General features: G+C 42.4%; 1 protein-coding gene across 1 annotated transcript in view; it reads right to left on the bottom strand.

Moving 5' to 3' along the window:
• Positions 1-24,158, bottom strand: part of grhl2b (grainyhead-like transcription factor 2b) — a 153,265-nt gene that overhangs the window by 106,356 nt on the left and 22,751 nt on the right. Inside the window, exon 4 of the mRNA XM_072570711.1 lies at positions 16,309-16,723. Within this exon, the coding sequence (XP_072426812.1) occupies positions 16,309-16,723 (415 nt within the window). The remainder of the gene's footprint in view (positions 1-16,308; positions 16,724-24,158) is intronic.

Genomic DNA, 24,158 nt, shown 5'->3' with positions numbered 1-24,158 from the left:
GCCGAAGCAGATGGTGGAATGTGAACACAAAAATATCTGTAATTAAAAATCTACTGATGATCATGAAACCATTGTTGACTTTGGGAAAATTTGTCTGGTTTACCAACGTCTGTCAGGGAAGGAAGCCTGCCATCCTCACCCGGTCTGGCCTACATGTGACTCCAGACCCACTACAATGTTGTTGACTCTCGACTGCCCTTTCAAATGGCCAAGCAGGCCACTCAGTTGCATCGATTGCTAGAATGTCTCATCGAAGGCACCTAGGGCAGGTTATAATGCTGGCCAGCCTGCAATGTCCATGTCCCATGACTGAATAGAAAGAAATCCCGGTCAGGTCCTCTAAGAATCTTGAATGTTTCAATAAGGCCACCTCTCGGATTTCTAAATTTCAATGATTAAAGTCCCAATCTACTCAATTTCTCCTCATAAGACAGTCTCTCCATATCTGGAATCAATCTCGCAAACCTTCTCTGGATTGCCTCCAATGCCAGTAGATCTTTCCTTAGACAAGGCGCTCACAGTATTCCAGCTATGGTTTGAGTGGTGCCTTGTACATTTTTAGCAAAACCTCCTTACTTTTATACTCCACTCCCTTTGAAATAAAGTCCAACATTCCATTTGCCTTCCCAATACCTGCTGAACTTAGATGTTAACTTTTTGTGATCTATGCACTGGCAAATTTTTAGAAGTATTTACACTGTATGGATTGTTGTTGCTTCTGTAAGAGTTACACATCTGCACATCACCTTGATATTGAATGCACATATTAAAATATATTCCATACACAGATGGAGGAAATAAGGGAGAACTTTACTGGAGAGAGTCAAGATCTGCAAGTCTTGCAAACTGTCCTCTCTACACGCAAAGATGAAATAGGTGTTTTGCAACAATGGACAAAAGTATCAGTTCAAGATCGTGGAATCTGTCAGCACAGAAAGAGATCAACCAGTCCATCATATCTCTCTGAAAGAGCGACCAATCAGTCTCCACTCTCCTCCTATTTCCTCATAGCCCTGGGATGTATATTTCTAGCCTTCTGAAAGCTACAATTAAATCTAGTTCCACCACCTTTTCAGGAAGGGCATTCTAGGATCATAGAGATGTACAGCACAGAGACAGACCCTTCAGTCCAACTTGTCCATGCCGATCAGATATCCCGGCCCAATCTAGATCCACTTGTCAGCACACAGCCCATATCCCTCCAAACCCTTCCTATTTATGTACCCATCTAGATGACTTATAAATGTTGCAATTGTACCAGCCTCTACCACACTTCCTCTGGCAGCTCATTCGACACACGCATTACTCTCTGCGTGAAAAGGTTGTCCCTTAGGTCTCTTTTATATCTTTCCCCTCTCACCCTAAACCTATCCCCTCTAGTTCTGGACTCCTCCAACCCAGGGAAAATACTTTGTCTATTTATCCTATCCATGCCTCTCATGATCCTATAAACCTCATGAAAGGTCACCCCTCAGTCTCCGATGCTTCAGGGAAAACAGCCCTAGTCTTCTCAACTTCTCCCTATAGCTCAAATCCTCCAACCCTGGCAACATCCTTGTACATCTTTTCTGAACCCTTTCAAGTTTCACAACATCCTTCCAACAGGAAGGAGACTAGAATTGCACGCAATATTCCAAAAGTGGCCTTACCAATGTCCTGTGCAGCCGCAACTTGACCTCCCAACTCCTGTACTCAGTACTCTGACCAATAAAGGAAAGCATACCAAATGCCTTCTTCACTACCCTATCGACCTGCAACTCTACTTTCTAAATCAAAACATCTCGCTGAGTAGAATAACCTCATCTCTTTCCCACATTCCAATACCATACACACCAACAATTAAGAGAACAGAATGAACTGCTGAAGTTGAAAGGATATAGCAAATTTTTTGACACAAGATACAGATCATAGAATATAATCACCTAGCATTGACATAATGAAAAGTCCTGAAATGTGGCAGCAAGGCTAAGGTAGCACCAATGATTCAGAAATTGACTGCATCAGCAATCATTCAATCAGTACATAAAATTAATGCAAAAGTGAACAAATATATCAGCATGCACACTAAATCAATAAATGATGAGAAACGTGTTTACAACAAATCAGTTCATTTATGGATCATCATGGCTTCCGAACTTACTAAAATAATAAGGGCTAGTGAATACTTTTACATACAACATGGGCGGCACGGTGGCACAGTGGTTAGCACTGCTGCCTCACAGCGCCTGAGACCCGGGTTCAATTCCCGCCTCAGGCGACTGACTGTGTGGAGTTTGCACGTTCTCCCCGTGTCTGCGTGGGTTTCCTCCGGGTGCTCCGGTTTCCTCCCACAGTCCAAAGATGTGCAGGCCAGGTGAATTGGCCATGCTCAATTGCCCATAGTGTTAGGTAAGGGGTAAATGTAGATGTAGGGGTATGGGTGGGTTACGCTTCGGCGGGGCGGTGTGGACTTGTTGGGCTGAAGGGCCTGTTTCCACACTGTAAGTAATCTAATCTAAGTAAAAAAACATAATAAAGTGATGAGCACTCCAACACATTGTTATTGAAGCAACTGCGCATATGTGCAGCTTGTTATATATTTGCATTGCTAAAAAGAATGCAACTTGTCAAACCGTTTCACACATCATGACAATTCATAAGAACATCTTGATAATCTATGAAAAGTGTTAAGCAAAATAATTTCAGTATATCTATTAGCACTGCTGTCTCACAGGGATCCAGGTTCAATTTTAGCCTTGGGCCACTGTCTGTGTGGAGTTTGTACATTCCCTCTGGGTCTGCATAGGTTTCCTCCGGGTGCTCCAGTTTCCTCCCACAGTCCAAAGATATGCAGGTTAGGTGAATTGGCTATGCTAAATTGCCAAAGTGTTCAGGGGTGTGTAGGTTAGGTGCAGTAGTCAGGGGAATTGTTGGGGAATGGGTCTGGATGGGATGTTCTTTGGAGGACCAGTGTTGGGCCGAATGGCCTGTTTCCACACTGTAGGGATTATATGATTCTCAGTAGCCTGTTGGTGAGTAGCTGATGAGTTTTTAGTAAATAGCAAATTTAATAACCTGATAAACAGATGCACAACAGGACAGCCCAGAACCACAAGGTACACACCCTTTTCCATGTGGGAACTCCAGGATATGTCTCATGTCCTGTATAACCAAATATGTAGGAACATTCATCAACTATAGCAGCTCAAGCATTTGGTTTTGGAGCATGAGCAGCATTTGGTGCCATTGTGGTGCATCCATGAGGTTAAGAGTTTTGTGGTAAGCATATTTATAAATGTAGTCAGCCTGCAGGGTTAACAGTATGCAGGAAATGAGGGAATGGGTGACAATCAGATAGTTAAAAATGGCTAGACAAGAATTGCAGAAGATTCCTGAGTGCAGCACACTTTCAACAGGTATTCAGTTCTGAATACTGGGGAGTATGACTGTACCTCTTGGTGTATAGCCAGAGTCAACTCTATAGCTAGTCAGATATATAGAATGTAGGATGAATATAGGGGAAGCAATAGTGATAGGCAATTCATTAGATTTGTGCCTGCATACATGAATCTAGGATGGTATATTACCTCCCTGGTGCTACCATTCAGAATGTCACTGAGCAACTGCGGAGCACTCTGCAGGGGGCGGGGGGAATAGTAAGTAGTCAGGATCCATACCAGTACCAATGAAAAGGTAAAACAAGGGATGCAATCTGCTACAGAAAATATAGTTTAAGGAACCATAAGATAAACAAACAAGCAGGACCACTTGGGATTACCCTAGTACCACGTGCAAGTGAGTATGGGTATAGGAAGATAAAGGTAAAAACAATGACTGCAGATGCTGGAAACCAGATTCTAGATTAGAGTGGTGTTGGAAAAGCACAGCAGTTCAGGCAGCATCTGAGGAGCAGGAAAATCGACGTTTTGGGTAAAAGCCCTTCATCAGGAATACAGGCAAAGAGCCTGAAGGGTGGAGAGATAAGTGAGAGAAGGGTGGGGGTGGGGAGAAAATAGCATAGAGTACAATGGGTGAGTGGGAGAGGGGATGAAGATGATAGGTTAGGGGGGAGGGTGGAGTGGATAGGTGGAAAGGAAGATAGGCAGGTAGGACAAGTCATGGGGACAGTGCTGAGCTGGAAATTTGGAACTGGGGTGAGGTGGGGGAAGGGGAAATGAGGAAACTGGTGAAGTCCATACCGGAACACTTCAACCCCAGGGCATCAATGTGAGCACCCATATGGGCCCCAGCTATGTCTGTCTCTTTGTTGGCTACATAGAACAGTCGATCTTCCGTAATTACACTGGCACCACTCCCCACCTCTTCCTCCACTACATTGATGACTGCATTGGCGCCACCTCCTGCTCCCACAAACAGGTTTATCAATTCATCAACTTCACCAATACACTCCACCCTGACCTTAAACTTACTTGGACCATCTTTGACACCTCCCTCCCCTTCCTAGACCTCTTCATCTCCATTAACGATGACCGACTTGACACCGACATTTTTTACTAAACCCACCGACTCCCACAGCTACCTGGATTACACCTCTTCCCACTCTACCTCTTGCAAAAATGCCATCCCTTATTCCCAATTCCTCCGTCTCCACCGTATCTGCTCCCAGGAGGACCAGTTTCACCACACAACACACCAGATGGCCTCCTTCTTTAGAGACTGCAATTTCCCTTCCCACGTGGTTAAAGATGCCCTTCAACGCATCTCGTCCATATCCCGCACCTCCGCCCTCAGACCCCACCCCTCCAACCGTAACAAGGACAGAACCCCCCCTGGTGCTCACCTCCCACCCTACCAACCTTCGCATAAACCAAATCATCCAATGATATTTCCGCCACCTCCAAACGGACCCCACCACCAGAGATATATTTCCCTTCCCACCCCTTTCCGACTTTTGCAAAGACCGTTCCCTCCATGACTACCTGGTCAGGTCCACGCCCCCCAACAACCCACCCTCCTGTCCTGACATCTTCCCCTGCCACCGCAGGAATTGCAAAACCTATGCCCACACCTCCTCCCTCACCTCCATCCAAGGCCCCAAAGAACCTTCCACATCAATCAAAGTTTTACCTGTACATCCACCAATATCATTTATTGTAACCGTTGCTCTCGATGCAGTCTCCTCTACATTGGGGAGACTGGACGCCTCTTAGCAGAGCGCTTTAGGGAACATCTCCGGGACACCTGCACCAATCAATCACACTGCCCTGTGGCCCAACATTTCAACTCCCCCTCCCACTCTGTCGAGGACATGGAGGTCCTGGGCCTCCATCACCGCCGCTCCCTCACCACCTGACGCCTGGAGGAAGAACGCCTCATCTTCCGCCTCGGAACACTTCAACCCAGGGCATCAATGTGGACTTCACCAGTTTCCTCATTTCCCCTTCCCCCACCTCACCCCAGTTCCAAACGACCAGCTCAGCACTGTCCCCATGACTTGTCTTACCTGCCTATCTTCCTTTCCATTCCACCCTCCTCCTTGACCTATCACCTTCATCCCCTCCCCCACTCACCTATTGTACTCGATGCTACTTTCTCCCCACCCCCAACCTCCTCTCATTAATCCCTCCATCCCTCAGGCACTCTGCCTCTATTCCTGATGAAGGTCTTTTGCCCAAAATATCGATTTTCCTGCTCCTCGGATGCTGCCTGAACTGCTATGCTTTTCCAGCACCACTCTACTCTAGAATCTGGTTTCCAGCATCTGCAGTCATTGTGCCTTTCTATTATGGTAAAAACAAAGAATATGGGGGAGTGGGAGCCTGCGAGTGGGGAGTATTAGATGGGGTCAGACTAAGATGGAATGTAATGAGGTTTAAATTAGGAATACTGTTAGGTATATGAATTCTCTGTAAATAAGTCTGGTAAATAGGGTTGGTAAGCTGTAGGCTCACAAGCTCACACATACATTGTTTGCATAAAAGAGATGTTTGAGAGTAGGTGGACTCTATTGCTCAAATGTGAAATTAATGTAAACATCATCAATGGAACTGCTGGACAAAGAGCCAGACTAAACAAAAGGTGAAAGGATAATATAACTGATGGTGACTTGTGGCCTTAAGTATCACAAATCAGACATTAGTATTGAGGCCTCATCATTAACAATCATAAACCAAAGTATGCTGTAGTCAAGAACAGAAAATATTCTGCAAAGTTTCTTCATTATCTGCAGTTTTGACTGAAAAATGCCAAAATAATTTCAGCAGCTATGTCACAAAGCACAAAATTACACAAACTTGATGTGGTGAAGGGGTTGCAATTGTTTGGGGGAGGTCAGGCACTATGCTGGAGGCTGTTATGGTGTAGATACTGTAAAGATTCCTCACACAGGCACCAGGTTCTTGCAGGTAAAGACGAATGTGCTTACCTCCAAAACTATTGAAGGGGAGCTTCCAGCTTCCCTGATAACTCAGAGAAACCTGCCCAGTTGCTGTGAAATTTCAAACCTGACCATCTCAATATCATTTTTAACATTCCAACTCACCTTCTTGGATCAGGTCACCCTAGCGGCCAGTCCCAGTGCAGGGAGAAAGAATAAAACCAAGATAAAAGGTTTTTGTAAACTTACTCAACATTAAAGTTGCTCACGAGGCGATGTCCAAAAACCAGCAATATTCATTTCTTCATTTCTCTTCCTCCTGAGCGACTTATCTCACTTTAATTCCACTCTCAGATAAATACACTTCTTGTCAGCTAGGTATGAAGCACTCAAGCCAAATGAAACTTTGCTGAAGGTAGTGCTAGCAGATTTCGGAAGTACAAAGCTTTAGTTATGCTCGAGGAATCAGAAACACACCACACTCTCAGCAGCTCTGCAGGAATGGTCAGGTTAATTATAGCCTAAGGTAGATTGCATTTAAACAAAAAGATTCTGTCTAGTGGTGATCCATGGCTTTGTGTACATACCTCCAAGAGGAATTCAAGCTCATTTTATAAAAATAATCATCGGCAATAGCTTACTCACGAACCACTCAACCACAGCAAACCTGTCCCCCATCCATTTCCCCCAACCCTGCAATTTAAGTGTTGTGTAGTTCAATTGTTCAGAAAACACCTCAAAACACTGCTACATCCCCCCACATCATGACTCTTCCTTATCTTGGTCAAGAGTGAAATCATCAGCCCTTTACTTCTACTCTTCCCGTCTCACCATCCAAAGCCTTAAATACTTGCTGGCGATCAGAGTCAAAAACGTGTGGCGCTGGAAAAGCACAACCGGTTGGGCAGCATCCAAGAAGCAGGAGAGTCGACGTTTCGAGCATAATCTCTTCATCAAGAATGCACATTCTTGATGAAGAGATTATGCTCGAAACGTCGACTGTCCTGCTCCTTGTGTGCTGTCTGACCGACTGCGCTTTTCTAGCACCACACGTTTTAGCCTTCTAGAGCGGAGTGTTTGAAAGTTCATAAGCTTCTGAATGAAAACAATTCTCACCTTTGTCCAAAGTGGCTTTCCCCTTATTTTAAATTGTACCTCTGGTGCTTGAGCTCCCCAACCAGGGAAATGTCTTATCTGCATCAGACCCATCTATCCTTTCAAGTATCTTGTAGGTTACAATGAGATCATAGTGGAATGAGTTTAGTTTGGGAAACCTGGTCAGTACGAATGAGTTGGACCAAAGGGTCTGTTTCTGTACTGAATGAATCCAAGACCTCTCATGCTTCAGAACTCTCGTGATTACAGATCCAGTTTGCCCAATCTCACTCCATTGTAACATCCCAGGAACAAGTCTAGTGAACTGTCTATCTATAGCAAAAATATCCTACTTGAGGGGGTCATGACTGCACACAGTACTCCAAACGTGCTTTCAATAATGGTCAGTTTGTAAGTTTGTGGCTGACATGAAAGTTGGTGGATAATGAATAATGAGGAAGAATTACAGAGGATGTAGAAGATTACAGATCAGCTGGAAAATTTGGCTGAGAAATGGCAGGTGGAGTTCAAACCAGAAAATGTGAGGTGATGCATTTTGGGAGCTCAAATGCAACAGAAAATTATACAGTAATTGGCCAGATCCTTAGTAGCATTGGTATACAGGTGGACCTTGGTGTGCAAGTCCATACTCCCTGAAAGTGGCAGTACAAGTGGATAAAGTGGTGAAGAAGATGTATAGCGTGCTTGCCTTCATCGTTCGGGACATTGAGTATAAACACTGGCAAATCATATTGCAATTATACAAGACTGTGGTCAGGTTATAGTTGGGAGCAGTGTGTGCAGTTCTGGTTGTTGCTCTATACGAAGAATGTGGAAATTTTGGAGATGGTGCAGAAAAGGATGTTGCTTGAATTGGACTGTATCAGCTATATATATATTATATATATATATATAAATAAAAGAGGTTGGGGAAACTTGAATTGTTTTCACTAGAATGTCGGAGGCTGAGGAGTGGTCTAATAGAAGTATATAAAATTATGAGGGATATAATAGGGTGGATAGTTGGGCTCTGTTCCCCAGGGTGGAAATGTTAAATACCAGGTGGCAAAGGTTTAGGGTGAGAGGGGCAAGTTCAAAGGCAATGTGCAAAGAAAGTTTTGTTTCAAACACAAAGGGTAGTAGATACCTGGAGAAAGTGAGGACTGCAGATGCTGGAGAGTCAGAGTCAAAAAGTATGGTGCTAGAAAAACATAGCAGGTCAGGCAGCATCCGAGGAGCAGGAGAGTCGATGTTGCGGGCAAAAGCCCTTCATCAGGAACATGAAGGTCTTATGCCCAAAACGCTGACTCTCCTGCACCTGAAACACTCTGCCAGGAGAGGTGGTAGAAGCAGATACTATAGTGAAGGTAAAGAGGAATTTAGACAGATACATGAACAGGCAGAGAATAGAGTCATGGTGGCACAGTGGTTAGCACTGCTGCCTTACAGCGCCAGAGACCTGGGTTCAATTCCCGCCTCAGGCGACTGACTGTGTGGAGTTTGCACGTTCTCCCAGTGTCTGCGTGGGTTTGCTCCGGTTTCCTCCCACAGTCCAAAGATGTGCAGGGCAGGTGAATTGGCCATGCTCAATTGTCCGTAGTGTTAGGTAAGGGGCAGATGTAGGGGTATGGGTGGGTTGTGCTTCGGCGGGGCGGTGTGGACGTGTTGGGCCGAAGGGCCTGTTTCCACACTGTAAGTAATCTAATCTAATCTAAAAGAGTGATACCGACCATGTGCAGGCAGATAGAATTAGTTCAGAATAGTATCATAGTCAGCACAGATATGGCGGAACAAAGAGCCTGTTCCTGTGCTGTAATTCTATGTTGTACCTTGCTCATTAATTTAATAAATTAGTTGATTAGGCTACTTAGGTTCCTTTGTACATATATACTTGCTAATCTCTTATCATTTAAGAAACACTCTACACATCTGCTCCTCTTACCAAATGTTTTTCTACATCATATTCCATCTACCATGCTTTCCCGCACTCACTGAGCCTGTCAAAGTTCCCAGAAGCCACAATGCATTTTCCTGACAACACACATTCTCACCTAGTCGTGACTGATCCCCAAACATGGAAATATTACACGTGGTCCCCACATCTAAACCTTGATATATCTTGTAAACGATTGGAGCCAAGTACTGGTCCTTGTTCTACACAACTAATCAAAGCCTATTATTTATTCTTGCTTTCCATTTTCTATCTTTTTATAAATCCTAATTCATCTCAGTACAATATTTTCTATCCCATGTGCTTCAAATCTTGCTAACCAACTTTTGTGTGGGACTTTAAATAACAACAGGTTCATTGAACATGATTTCCCATTCATAAATTCATGCTATATAATCAGACCATTATTATCCAAGTGCATCTTTATCAGATCCTTTATAACAGATTTAAACATTACATCTCTTGTGGTAGGGTTTCTAACTCTGAGCCTGGAGACCAGTGTAAATGTCCCAGAAGCATATTAATAACATATTTGAACCAGTTAATTAGAAAATATCATAAATTCTAGCATTTTCCCTACTACTGATGCAAGGTTAACAAGTCTGTAGTTCCCCATTTTCTCCCTCCCGCCCTTCTTAAATGATGGAGTGACAGTTGTTACTTTTCAATTTATAGGAACCTTTCCAGAATTCACAATATTGGAGAAAGGTCATCAATGCATCTACTATCGCTATAGCTACCTATTCTTTTGGTGTGCTGATGGAATGCATAGTTGCTGCAAACTATGTAATAATTCTTTAATGATTATCTATTGTTTATCCATCAAATTTGTTAATATATTTTCCTAATCTACTTCAGTCAACTTGGTCCTCACAACTTCATAACATTCTTTGCTTAAATTTAAATCCTGGCTTATGATTGAACTACCTCACTTAAAAACTTAATGTAATATTCTATTGGAATATTCTCACCCATCATCAAAAGTTCTTTAACAACAGATTAGTCATCTAGACTTTTTCAATATATAATACAAGGTATACAATAGTCCATTCCCTGATATACTATTCTAGAAAACGATCCCTAACACAGTCCAGAAACTCATCCTCCAAAGAATTGGTGCTCATTAGTTTTACCCAGGTAAATGTAAATTGAAGTCTCCAATGATTACTGTATTAACCAACCTACATGATTCTCTAATCTCCTCATTAATACCATGCCCAATGCTAGCACTAATGTTTTGTGACCTACAAACAAATCCAATGTATGTCCTTTGCTGCCTTGCTGTTTTTTTTAGCTCCATTTGGTTCCAATCAGAGCTCTTACTTTAAGACTGAAAAGATCCCATCCCTTATAATCAGTGCAACACCACCCATTTTTCCCTTTTGCCTGTCCTTCCTAAATATTGACCATCTTTGAATAATCATTTCAATTCTCCATTTTGCCTCCATCCTGACCTCTGTGTTCGTGCCCTGCAGTAATGGTCTAATGAAACTGAATGCAAGCTTTTGAAAGAGCACCCTCATCTTTTGACTCATCTCACTTCAGTCTGCTGAACTCACTACTGCATTCAACTATTTTAGGCAGCAACTCCCGTCTCTATTCTGATTGAGTAAAAGAAAAGCATTAATCAGATTTTTAAAAAAATTACTTCTTTTTTATTCCTTCACCTTGTCTTCAGATGCCTGTCATCCAGCCATGTGAAAATATGAACAAGGAGAAGGAGTGGCCTCTGAACCCTCTGATCCTGATCAGCCATCTAATAAGATCAAGGTCTATCTGATCATAGTATCATGGAACCCTACAGTGTGGAAGCAGGCCATTCGGTCTATCGAGTCCACACTGACCCTCTGAAGAGCATCCCACCCAGACCCAAACTCTACCCCTTCCCCATAATGCTGCTTTTCCCATGGCTAGTCCACCTAATTTATAAATCCCTGGACATTATGGGCAATTTAACATGGGCAATTCACCTAACCTGCACATCTTTGGACTGTGGGAGGAAACTGGAGCACCTGAAGGGAGCCCAGGCAGACACAGGGAGAAAATGCAAACTCCACACAGTCACCCAAGGCTGTAATTGAACCTGGGTCCCTGACACTGAGGCAACAGTCCTAACCACTGGGCAAGCATGCCGCTCAGTCCACGTTTCTACCTACTCTGGATAACCTTTCACCTTCTCATTTAATAAGAACCTGTCCAGTCTCCCTTAAAAATATTCAATGACTCTGCTAACACCAACTTTTCAGGAAGACATTTCAAAAGCCTCACAACCTCAAAGAAAATTGTCCTCACCTCTATTTTAACTGAGCAAACTTTATTTTTAAACCGTTACTTCTAGTACTTGATTCTTTGAAAAGAAAAATCATCCTCTTCCCATTAAATTGTCAAGATCCTTCAGGATCTTATATGTTTCAATCAATTCACCTCTTGCTCTAAATTCCAACAGATACAAGCCTAGCATGTACAACAGTCATAAATTAGACGGGTAAATCCTCTCTGCACTGCTTCCAGTGCACTTACATCCTTCCTTAAATAAAGTGATCAATACTGTATACAGTATTCCCGATGTATCATCACCAGTGCCCTGCATAATTGAACATTTGTATTCAGTTCACCTTGCTACAAATGTTTTATCATTTTCTGTACCTGCATACTAATCTTTTGTGGTTCATACAGTAGGTCACCCACATCTCTTTGCATCTCCAAACTCTGTAAGCTCTCACTATTTAGATAGGCTTTTGTTACCTCTTCCTGTAAAAGTGGTTGATTCCACATTTTCTCACAGCATTAAGACCTTAAGTTGAGATTCAAGCTATAAGCAGTTAAGGTTGCAACACTGATTCCTGTAGCATACAACTTATTAGTATTTGTCAACCTGAAAATGATCCATTTTTGCCTACTCTCTGCTTCCTGTTAGCTGGCCAATATTTTATCCGATGCAAAATGCTACCCCTGTACCATAAGCTTTTGTTTTCCACAAAAACCTTTGACGTGTTCCTTTATTAAGTGCCTTCTGGAAATCTAAGTATAGTATATCCACTGTTTCCCCTATATCCACAGCAAGTCTATCTTCTTAAATAGCTCCAACAGATTGGTCAAACATGCTTCCACTTTCACAAAGACATTTCAATTCTGGTTTCCTTGAACTTATCTAATTGCCCTGCTATAATATCTTTAATATCTTCAACATTTTCCTCAAGTCATAGAGATGTACAGCACGGAAACAAACCCTTCGGTCCAACCCATCCATGCCGACCAGATATCCCAACCCAGTCTAGTCCCATCTGCCAGCACCTTGCCCATATCCCTCCATTCATGTACCTATCCAAATGACTTTTAAATGTTGCAATTGTCCTAGCCTCCACCACATCCTCTGGCAGCTCATTCCATATACGTACCACACTCTGGTGAAGAGGTTGCCCCTTAGGTCTCTTGAATATCTTTCCCCTCACCCTAAACCTATGCCCTCTAGCTTTGTACTCCCCCACCCCAGGGAAAAGACTTTGATTATTTATCATATCCATGCCTGTCATGATTTTCTAAACCTTGATAAAGGTGCCCCTCAGCCTCCAACGCTCCAGGGAGAACAGCCCCAGCCTGTTCGGCCTCTCCCTGTAGTTCAAATCCTCCAACTGTCAACATCATTGTAAATCTTATCTGAACCCTTTCAAGTTTCACAACATCCTTCCAATAGGAAAGAGACCAGAATTGCACAGAATTCCAACAGTGGCCTTACCAATGTCCTATACAGCCGCAACAATGACCTCCTAACTCCTGTACTCAATACTCTGACCAATAAAGGAAAGCATACCAAACGCCGCCTTCACTATCCTATCTACCTGTGACTCCCCTTTCAAGGAGCTATGAACCTGCACTCCAAGGTCTCTTTGTTCAGCAACACTCTGTAGGACCTTACCATTAGTGTATAAGTCCTGCTAAGGTTTGCTTTCCCAAAATGCAGCAGCTCGCATTTATCTGAATTAAATTCCATCTGCCACTTCTCAGCCCATTGGCCTATCTGGTCCAGATCCCATTGTAATCTGAGGTAACCTTCTTCACTGTCCACTGCACCTCCAATTTTGGTGTCATCTGCAAATGTACTAACTCTACTTCTTATGCTCACATCCAAATCATTTATATAAATGATGAAAAGTAGACCCAGCATTAATCCATGTGGCACTCCACTGGTCATAGGCCTCCAGTCTGAAAAACAACCCTCCACCACCCCTGTGTCTTCTACCTTTGAGCCAGTTCTGTATCCAAGTCAGATGTTAAACTAAACTAACCTGTAGTTCCTGCTTTCAATCTCCTCCCCTCTTTGAATAAACTAGTTGAATTTGCTATCCTCCAATCTAATTGGACTTTTCTTGCGTTCAGTGAGTTTTGGGAAATTTAAACCAATGTATCAGTAATCTCACCAGCTGATTCTTTGAAGATTCCTCTGATAAAATCCAACAGGACCCTGGCACTTGATAAACCACAGCTCAAATTACGTGCTCAGTATCACTTCTGTGGTGATTGCAATTTTCCTGCGTTTTTAACCTTCCTTCCTGATTATTAGCTGCTCCTGAGGTGTTACTTGCATCACTTATAACAAAGGCCAATGCAAAATAAATTTCTAATTAGTCTACCATCTACCATTTCCTGACACATTTTAGAGAGGTCCAACACTCATTGTTAACTCATTCCTTCACAATTTATAGAAACTCTTAGAACCTCTTTTTATTCTCCTCTCATTAACCACCACTAGGAGAAAGTGAGGACTGCAGATGCTGGAGATCAGAGTTGAAAAGTGTGGTGCTGGAAAGTGCAGCAGATCAGGCAGCATTTAACAGCAGGAGAATCAATGTTTTGGGCTTATGCCACAAAAAGACGCAACCCAATATCATTAGTATCCTTACATACAGATGAGGAAGGACACCACTTTGACTGGGACAACACATCCATCCTAGGACAAGCCAAACAGAGCTATGCGTGAGAATTCCTAGAAGCATGGCACTCTAACTGCTACTCAATAAACAAACACATTGTCTTGGACCACATCCACCATCCCCTGAGAAAAAGAACCAGAAATAACACCATCAACTCAAGGAAACCTAAACACAAACAGAAAGCAGGACATAACACCAGTGCTTCACCAGAAGCTCACTGACAATGTTAACTAGTATGGTAACGAAATGTCTGAACATGAACTATCCAGCTCAGCGAGCAAGCTTACATCCAGAAGCTCAACCTGACCTACAAATCATCTCAAAACTCGCTAACAACTTCACAATGTTCGTTGAACTTGCTACAGTTAACTGCGATGGACTTTCATTCACAATTTAGTATTGCTTAAAAGTCTGACATCCTTTGTAAAAAAGAATAAATGACCATACGAGAGTTTACATAGGGGAGATCATTTAGCCCATCATGTCCATGCTAACCCTCTAAAAGAACAATGTGCCTAATCTTATTTCCCTGCAACTTCTTCTGTTTCAGATAAATACCCATTTCCTTTCAGAAGGCTCAGATTGACTCTGCTACCACCATATGGTCATTCGTTCACTCGAGACTGGATATGACTTTCTTCCCTTATGTCACCATCGTTTTTTTGCCAATTCTGTTTGCCCTCCAATTCCTGATCGCTTGCCCAACATGAACAGTTTCTCCCTGTCTACTCTGACCAGATGATAATTGCAAATATCTCTATTGATCTATACGCTCCCTAATAATGCTTCAAACACAGTCCTGAATTCACAACCACGACAGGCAGTGGTTTATCACAGGCTCCAATGCCAGGACGAAATGAGAGTCCCAAGCCCATTTGCCAGCAGCTATTTCACCAAGTGCAACCAATAACTTGGTCACATCGAGGTAGCTCCCCTCTGGCCTAGCTCAGTGAGCGGTTAACAGTTCCAGAGCCTCAAGTGCCTCACTTTGAGATGAAGCAGTCTTGGGGATGGTGAAGGCACACTGATGGAGTTCTGAGAAAATTCCAAGGGTGGAAGAGCCTTCAGAATAGAGGAGAAAGTCCTCTGGCAGGGGGAATTGTTCAGGTGTGGGTGGTGTTGGCTTTCCCTTCACGCAGTCCCTTTGATGGGTTCCAGAGCCTACAGTACGTACCCACCCCAGGTTGCAGCTAGCATAACTCCATGGACAGAGTGGTCTCTGCACCAGGCAGGCCTGAAGAGCAGACTCTAGTCTGTGCAGTTTACTGCTCTTAGTCTCAGCTGAATGGCTTTGGTTGCTGTCAGCAATTGAGTACACACAAGTAACTGTTTACATGTCCACATAGGTGCAGCAATTCTTTTTCTTTTAAAATTTAACATTTATTTTCCCAGCTGCACATTTCCTCAGAAAAGGTTTGCAATAACCCAGATAAGGCAGGAAGGTGCTTCACTTGGAGTAGGAAGGACAGGTTTAAAAGCCAACACCAAACATCACAGTTTAACATGAAACACTATAGTATAGAATTAAAATCAAATCAACACTAATATTAATTAAGGTGTGCAGTTTAGAAGGCAGTCACAAAGACCCCACTTATGTATAACCAACTGAAGATTGTGGTATGGAAAGGAGATAGGAGTGGTGAACATTAACACACCATATATAATTAGTTCAGTTACTGAAAGCCAATATTGTCCTGATGTGACATTAATCCCTGACAATGATAGACAATGAATTAATGAACAATGGGGTCAATGGCTTTTCAGCCTCTTCAGCCTGTTCCACCATTCAGTCATAGCATGGCTTTTTTAAAACCTCAATCCCATTGATCCATCTTTACCAGATACCCTTAGATAATGAAAACCTATCAGTCATACTCTTGAAACATTCAATCACCACAGCCATGTGCTGGGCGGGGGGGGGGGCCCTAATGTATCCAAGTGTACAATATCCTGCAGAAATGAAGCACATTTTGTAAGCATTCCATAAATCTGTAACTTTCCAAATCACGACTTACTTCTGCTATTCCATCCTTAAACGTTTCACCGTAGCTGCTGTCGGGTGTGCTGCGCTGGTCGTCTTTGAGGTAGTTGGTGTGTGTGACAGTGAACACTTCATACTGGTTGCTGCCAAGGTTCTGTTCAAAGATCACCCCTCTCTGTTCATCGCTCTCGGCTCTGCTATAGTGCAGAGTTGGAGTCATTGCCCCTGAGTAGCTGGTAGAGTAACCCTCCGTTTTGATGCTGACCACTGCTACCCCTGCCACTGACACAGGCGCATTCTCAGCTGGATTTGCAGCAAAAGGCTCCCGCTTTGAGGCTTCCAGATGCTCCGGATGTAAAGACAGGTTCACTGGGAGGGACTTAAGAACTTGCACCCGATTGTCATGTACTTCTAGATCGTTCTGACTATCAGCTGACGCAAGGCAATTTCTGATAAATCAAGACACAGGGAAAGAAATGCCATCAGAAGACAAACATTGAAACTAATCCAAACAAAATAACTTAACCTATGCCTACTTAACATGGGGTGGCAGTGACAGAATAAGTTTGCATTCGTAGTTAACCACTTCATTTCATTTAGAATTTATGCACATGCACAGGCTTTCCTTTTTGCTTTCTCTAAACTTGTCAACTTGATCTCCAACTCTTAGCCAATGATTTAAGTTGATCCATTGAGTAAATGAGTTACAACTAGAAAGGTCCCAAGTTCAGTCCTTGGTCGGTGTCAAGTTAGTTGGAGTAGTGGCTCTTGGCATCCATGGTTTGGGAAGTAAACAATAACGAGAGACCACAGGAGTGCTCATGTTTGATGCCCAGTTAATGACTCCAGTGAGAATCGCAGTCAAGGATGAGGCTGGAATGGGGTTTGACTGCAATACTCACCCAGTCTCACCTCTCAGGTAGTTAGTCCTCACTTCCAAAACCCAACTAACCATTAACAACAATGGGAAAGAGAGTGAAAAGAACATTGCTACATTTTTTTTCACAGCACTTACTTCAATCTCGTTCTCTACTATAAACCAGCTTCTTAATCTCCTCATATCCCTCCAACTTCACCTCAAAGGATTGGCAATCTGGTTGTCGCTATTTAATACATAAAGTTCCAGACTGGGAAGTGAATTTGGTACCTAATTAGCTTCTCCTCCCAAATCTATCCCCAGATTTCTTGGAATCCCGCCAATCGTGTTCCCATCCTTACCACACAAGTGAAACAGCTCCCAATAAAGTTATTATTGACATCCTATTTGGCTCTGACAAATACAAACTTTCTCTCCTCATCCTTTTTAGCTTGTTCCAGTCTTTGATGCAGTTGACTTGGCTCAGTGATTGGCCCTGCTGCCTCACAGCGCCAGTGACCCGGGTTCGATTCCAGTCTCGGTCAACTGTCTGTGTGGAGTTGGACAATCTCCCGGTGTCTGTGTGGGTTTCCTCCGGGTGCTCCGGTTTCCTCCCACAATCCAAAGATGTGCAGGTTAGGTGAATCGGCCGTGCTAAATTTCCCATTGTTTAGGGGTAAATATAGGATAATAGGGTAGGGGAATGGGTCAGTATGGACATATTGGGCTGAAAGGCCTGTTTCCACACTGTAGGGATTCTGTGGAAGACTTCATCTTCTTCCAATGCTTCTCACAGTTGTCTAACTTGGTGAATCTGCTCTCATAAGTTTTAAATTGTATTTATCTCACTGCAGCCAGAAAATCATTTGCAATGGCTTCTCTTCTCACACCCACACTTGTCACCCTCAAGGAGGTTTTTTTATTTTCTCATGGGACACTGGCATCACTGGCTGGCCAGCATTTATTACCCAATCTAGTTACTGTAGAGTAGGTATTGGTGAGCTGCCTTCTTGAGCTGCTGCCTTCCATGTGCTGTAGGTAGACCCAAAGGGAATTCTTTAAAATTCATTCATGGGACGAAGGCCCCACTGGTTAGGACAGCATTCATTACAGATTCCTAACTGCCCAGAGGGCAATTAATAGTCAACCACATTGCTGTGGAGTCACTTGTAGGCTAGACCAGGATAAGGATGGCAGTTTCTTTCTCTAAAGGACATAAGTGAACCAGATGAGATTTTCCTGACAATGGATTCACGGTTATCATTAAATTGTTAATTTCAGATTTTTCTTGAATTCAAATTCCACCATCTGCCTTGGTGGATTTTGGACACAGGTACTAAGAACATTCGCTGGGTGTCTGGATTAACCATCCAGTGATAATATCATGAAGCCTACAAAGCCTTAGCTCTCTTTTATTTTTCATCTACCTCGTCCTGCCTCTCAGTAACAGCATCCAAGAGCACAGAGTCGGTTTTCTTACGCACATTGACAACACCACCACTCGAATCTCCCACTATGGCTAGTTGACAGTTGCAAACTCTGGCTGAACAGAATATCGAACATAGAACACTACAGCACAGGAATAGACCCTTTGGCCCACCATGTCTGCACCATTCTAAACCAATCCCATCTGCCACTATTCCCTGCCTGGTCAGATGTCTATATAAACGTTTCTCCTTAAAGGGACAACACTGGCTAGTCTCCAGTCTTCTGGGACCTCATCTTTGGCTAACGAGATTACAAAGATTTCTGTTAAGGCCCCAGCAGTGGCTCCGCCCTTGACTCCTTAGTATCCTGGAATAGATCCCACCAACCCTGGGGACTTACCTATCTGAAAGCTTTTCAAGACACCCAACACCACCTCCTTCTAATTATCAACATGCCCCAGAATATCAACTTACCCCTCCCTAAGCTTACCATCATGCATGTCCTTTTCCTTGGTGAATACCGAGCAAAGTAATCACTTCTTTGGAATCCACACATAATTTCCCTCCTTTTTCCAGAAGTGGACCTGCACTTCCCTAGCTACCCTCTTAGTCCTAATATACATTTAAAATACCTTGGGATTCTCCTTAACCCTGCTTGCCAAGGACATTTCATATTTCCTAATTCCTTAAGTTCTTTCCTGATTCTTTTAAATTCCTCAAAGACCTTGTGTACTTTCAGTTTCTTAAACTTTACATATGTTTCTTTTCTCTTTTTGATTAAACTTTCAATATCTCTTGTCATCCAATGTTCCTGAATTTTGCCTGCCTTGTCTTTGATGTTCATAGGAACATGATGGCCCTGAATGCTGATCAACCAGCTTTTAAAAGACTCCCTTATGGCAGTTGTGAATTTACCTTCAAACAGCCACCCCCAATTTAATTTCTCCAGTTCCTGCCTTGTATGCGTAATTAGCCTTCCTCCAATTTAGCACTTTCAGCTAAGAACCAGTCTTATGCTTATCCATAACTATCTTAAAACTTACTGCGTATGATCACTGTTCCCAAAATGTGACATTCCCCCCGCCCCCCCCGAAACTGAATGCTTCAAGAAATGTCATCACATGTCTTTGCACCTTCAACATCAGCCTCCTACCATTGGCCAGTCAATGTCAATGATTATGAACGGCGTTTTAACATGTCCTGGTCTTAAGTTTTAAAAATCTGGCTATCCTAACATCTTGCAATGATGAAGCAGCTGCACATCTGTAGGACTACACGAGTGCAATCACTCCAAATTTCATCTGATACTTTGGAACATTTTCATTCCCCTTCATGTCAGCGAGATCCTTACGGGTCAGCAATTATATTCTCCAGCCAGTCTGTTGTCAGAAAAAATTATACTTTCTAACGTGGAATATTTTGGGAATAATCATGCATTGTTTGACTCCAGGAAAATTACATTGCTAAAATAGAGACCAGAGACTCAATCTGAAATCTAGAAATCCCATTTTCCCATTGGAATTGTAGAGGTCTACAGCACAGAGAAAAGTTCTTCAGCCCATTGAGACTGCACCAGCCAAAAACAGGTACTGAAGTATTCTAATCCCAAAGTTTATGTGCATTTGTGGTCTATTGAGTTTATCAAATTTAAACAAAAAAAAATGACCAGTGGGTCCTCAAGCCTGCTCTTCCATTCAATGTGTTAGTGAACCTTCAGCATCAACTCCTGTCTGTTCCCCATATCCCTTAATTCCCCCAAATGATCGAAAATCTGTCACAGATCTATAGGTCAGTGCATGAGATATGGATTTACAGGCTTTTTAAATGATTAGTGACAGCCAGGGCAGGGATGTTCAGCATTTTGTCTTGATTGATTTCACAATGCAGTTACACACCTCTAAATCCAGAAGAAAGCTTTGGTTCATATTTTGAGACACTTTCACCAGGCAACAGTATTACCCAAATGTGCACACCAAATGAGGCCAATATTGTGTGTAATGATACAAGTGTATGAGTAGAAATAATTAGAAAAGTAAAATTGCACTATACTTATTCAGAATTTATTTTGGAAGGAATTCCATTGAATATTGGTGATTCGGAGTGCCACTGAACTAGCAACCAAGAGCCCAGGCTATAGATCTGCAGACATTGTTTCAAATCCCACACAGCCAGCAGTGGAATTACTCAAATCAGTTAACAGAATAGGAATCAAAAGCTAATCTCAGTAATGGTGACCATGAAACCACAGTCAATTATTGTAAAATTCTATCTGGTTCACTCATACACTGTTGGGAAGGAAATCTGCACCCTTAACCTGGTCTAGATTACAAATCTGACTCCAGACACAAAGCAATGTGGTTGACTCTGAACTGCCCTTTGCAACAGCTACTGGTTCAAGGGAAAATACAGATGAGCAATAAATGCTGGCCTCGACAGCAATGCCTACATTCCATGAAAGAACGAAGAAAACATAACACAGGTAATTGTAATTAGAAATCACCCATTTTCAAACTTCCAAATTGAGTTCTGAAGGATGATATCTGCCTTGAATTCTGTCACTCTCTTCAGATGCTGCCAGGCCTGTTGTGTTTCTACAGTATGCGTTGCTTTGACTTTAGTAGAACCTATTAGCTCATTGCACTTTTATTGATTAAAGCAGATGATTTTTTGGGAACCAGTCATTGGCTTCCAATTTTAAACACCACATTAAATGAAAGAATGTATTGCAAAGCAAATTACTTATCTCAGTCTTAGTTTTATTCACATCTTGATGATAAAACTTCTCTAGAGATAAAGATAAAGTAAGTGTGAATGGGCCTACTGAATGCATTACTTTGCATTAATACTGATCTTTCGTTTGACTGAAGGCATTAATATCCTTTAAACCATTAACATATTACCACAGTAAGCAGGATATTCACGTAATTTGAATAACAAAGTGGTAATTTTGTAGGCAGTGTTGGAAGGAAACACAGTCTATCCCCACTGATAACCCGAATACAGTACAAACGTTAACCTGTTCTTTTGTTTCACACAGCTCATGCACCTATTAAATACTGTCTACATTCTCTGCATTCATTTTACTTCATACATGGCTATTTTTACCAGGGGAAATGGAATGAATCAGATACATTAGCTGCCCTTCTGACATTCAATGAGTAAATGCAGTAGGTACGCATATGAAAAAGGTAATCAACAATCTATCTCTGCCTTTTAAGGAAAGAAATTCCAATGACCTCAGATGGGCAATCCCCTTATTTTAAAAACTATAATCCCTATTTATAGATTCACCCACATGAGGAGACATTCTTTCCACATCTACCTGGTCAAGTCCTCTCAGGATCTTACATTTTTAAATTAAGTTACCTCAGAGTCATAAAAGCCATAAAACCTAACCTCTGACTCTGTGCAGTTTTACTTTACACAATCCTGAACTTCAGTTCACTGAACTTTTTTTAAGTTTTTGCACTTTAAAGAAATATATAGTTTCTTTAAGTCATGCAATAGATCTTTAAAGACTATCCATTGCCCACGTACAGTCATGCCTTTTTGTATATGTTTTCCGAATCTAATTCAGTCAATTGTGCCTCAGGCTTTTATTTATCCCCTTAGTCAAATTTAACACCCTTGCATCAGAATGAAAAACAATGAGGTTTTTCACTTTGGTAGGACACATAGATGTGCAGAGCATTTCTTAAATGGAGAAAGGTTAGAAAGTATAGACGTACAAAGGGGACTAGGTGGTCTTGACAATAAATCACTAAGGAGGAGAAAGTGAGGACTGCAGATGCTGGAGATCAGAGCTGAAAATGTGTTGCTGGAAAAGCGCAGCAGGTCAGGCAGCATCCAAGGAGCAGGAGAATTGACGTTTCGGCCAAGGGCTTATGCCCGAAACATCGATTCTCCTGTTCCTTGGATGCTGCCTGACCTGCTGCGCTTTTCCAGCAACACATTTTCAGCAATAAATCACAAAGGGCTAACATGCAGGCGCATCAGAGTATTAGCAAGGCTAATGGAATGTTCATCTTTATTGCAACAGGCTTTGAGGACAGGAGGTCTTGCTTAGATTGGAGAGGAACTTGGATAGACATCACCTTAAGTATTGTATGCAGTGTTGGTTTCCTCATCTCGGAAAAAATACTATTGCCAAAGATGGAGAGCAACAAAAGTTCACTCGTCTTATTCTGAAGATGACAGCAAAGTCCTCTGAAGAGAGATTGGCAAAGTGGGCTTGTATTCTCAAGAGTTTCAAAACTTTTCAAACTTCCAAAATATTTAAAAAAGATAGACAGGATGGATGCAGATGAGATATTGCCCCTGGTTGGGGAGTCTAGATTCAAGGGATACAATTAAAAAGGGAGATGGCACTTAAATCGGAGATGAGGTGGGTTTTTTAATACTCAGAGGTTGTGATCCTTTGGAATTCTCCACCCAAGAGGGCTGTGGAAGTTTAGTCTTTGAATATGTTCAAGGTAGTCATTGGTAGTTGGCTGATTACCAGTGACACACAGGGTTATGGCAATGGGGTGAGTAAAAGGCACTGAAGTGTTCAATCAGCCATGATCATATTGAATGGTGGAGCAAGTTCAATGCATTGAATGGCCTACTCCTGTTTCAATTTTATGTAGACCAATAAAGTATTGGCTTTGATTTCAAGCCCATTTATCAAGCTGAATCCAGTTGGAAGGGGAAAGGAAACTGCAGTCAAATCAAGTCGTCATTGTCTTACCAGATCATAGGGCTGCTTGCTCATTAGAGACAGATGGTGATTTAATCTGAGGGCCACCACACCTCGGGAGAGTGCTCATAGTAACCTCAGTCAGTGTGGGAGTTGACGTCAGCATCACACCGGGGTTCTCAAACCAACCCCGTCCAGCCAACTGAGCTAAATCTGGATAGTGACAAGCTTCTCGAGTATTGTTGGAACTCCACCCATCCAGGCAAGCAGGGAATAATTCCACCACACTCCTGACTTGCGGCTTGTAGATGGTGGGCAGGATCTGGGAATTCAGGAGGTGATTTACTTGCGGTAGTATTCCTAGCCTCTGACCTGCTTTTGTAATAAGTTAAATTTTGGTGGTAGCCAGATTTGCACAGTTCACCGATCAGCTGATAGTTGTAGGAGGGGAGATTCCCCTTCGTATGAAAGGTAAAGAGAGTGAACAGTTATGGAGCAATCTAGTCAAACACCTGGTCATGTGAGTGCACTTTGTAGAAAACCTCCTCTTCTGTGAAGGGAAGAAATTTCCATTATTAAGTGTGGAATGATGGTTCACTGTGAAAACCAGGCTGAGTCATACGATACTGAAAAGTCTTATTCACCATAAAAGATAATACAATGCCCAATGTTGGTATCAACGTATTGGTAAAAGCTTGACTGTATTTAATTTGAGTTGTTGCAGGGAAGGGACACTGGCCTGCACTTCTCAGTCTCCCTGTTGATACCATTATGTTGTTCTGATATGCAATAGTCTCACACTAGGCTGAGTCATACGATACACTTGGGCATTTTCCTATATTTGAATAGGCTGTACTCTGTGAATCATGAGCAATCTCTCTTATGCAGCTGCACAAAACCTTTCTGGATAGTGGATGATAGCA

The sequence above is a fragment of the Chiloscyllium punctatum genome, chromosome 5 (assembly GCF_047496795.1).
Source record: "Chiloscyllium punctatum isolate Juve2018m chromosome 5, sChiPun1.3, whole genome shotgun sequence".
In the NCBI taxonomy this organism is placed as follows: domain Eukaryota; kingdom Metazoa; phylum Chordata; class Chondrichthyes; order Orectolobiformes; family Hemiscylliidae; genus Chiloscyllium; species Chiloscyllium punctatum.
Note: the sequence above shows the minus strand (reverse complement) of the source record. Positions and strands in the feature narration are given on the sequence as shown.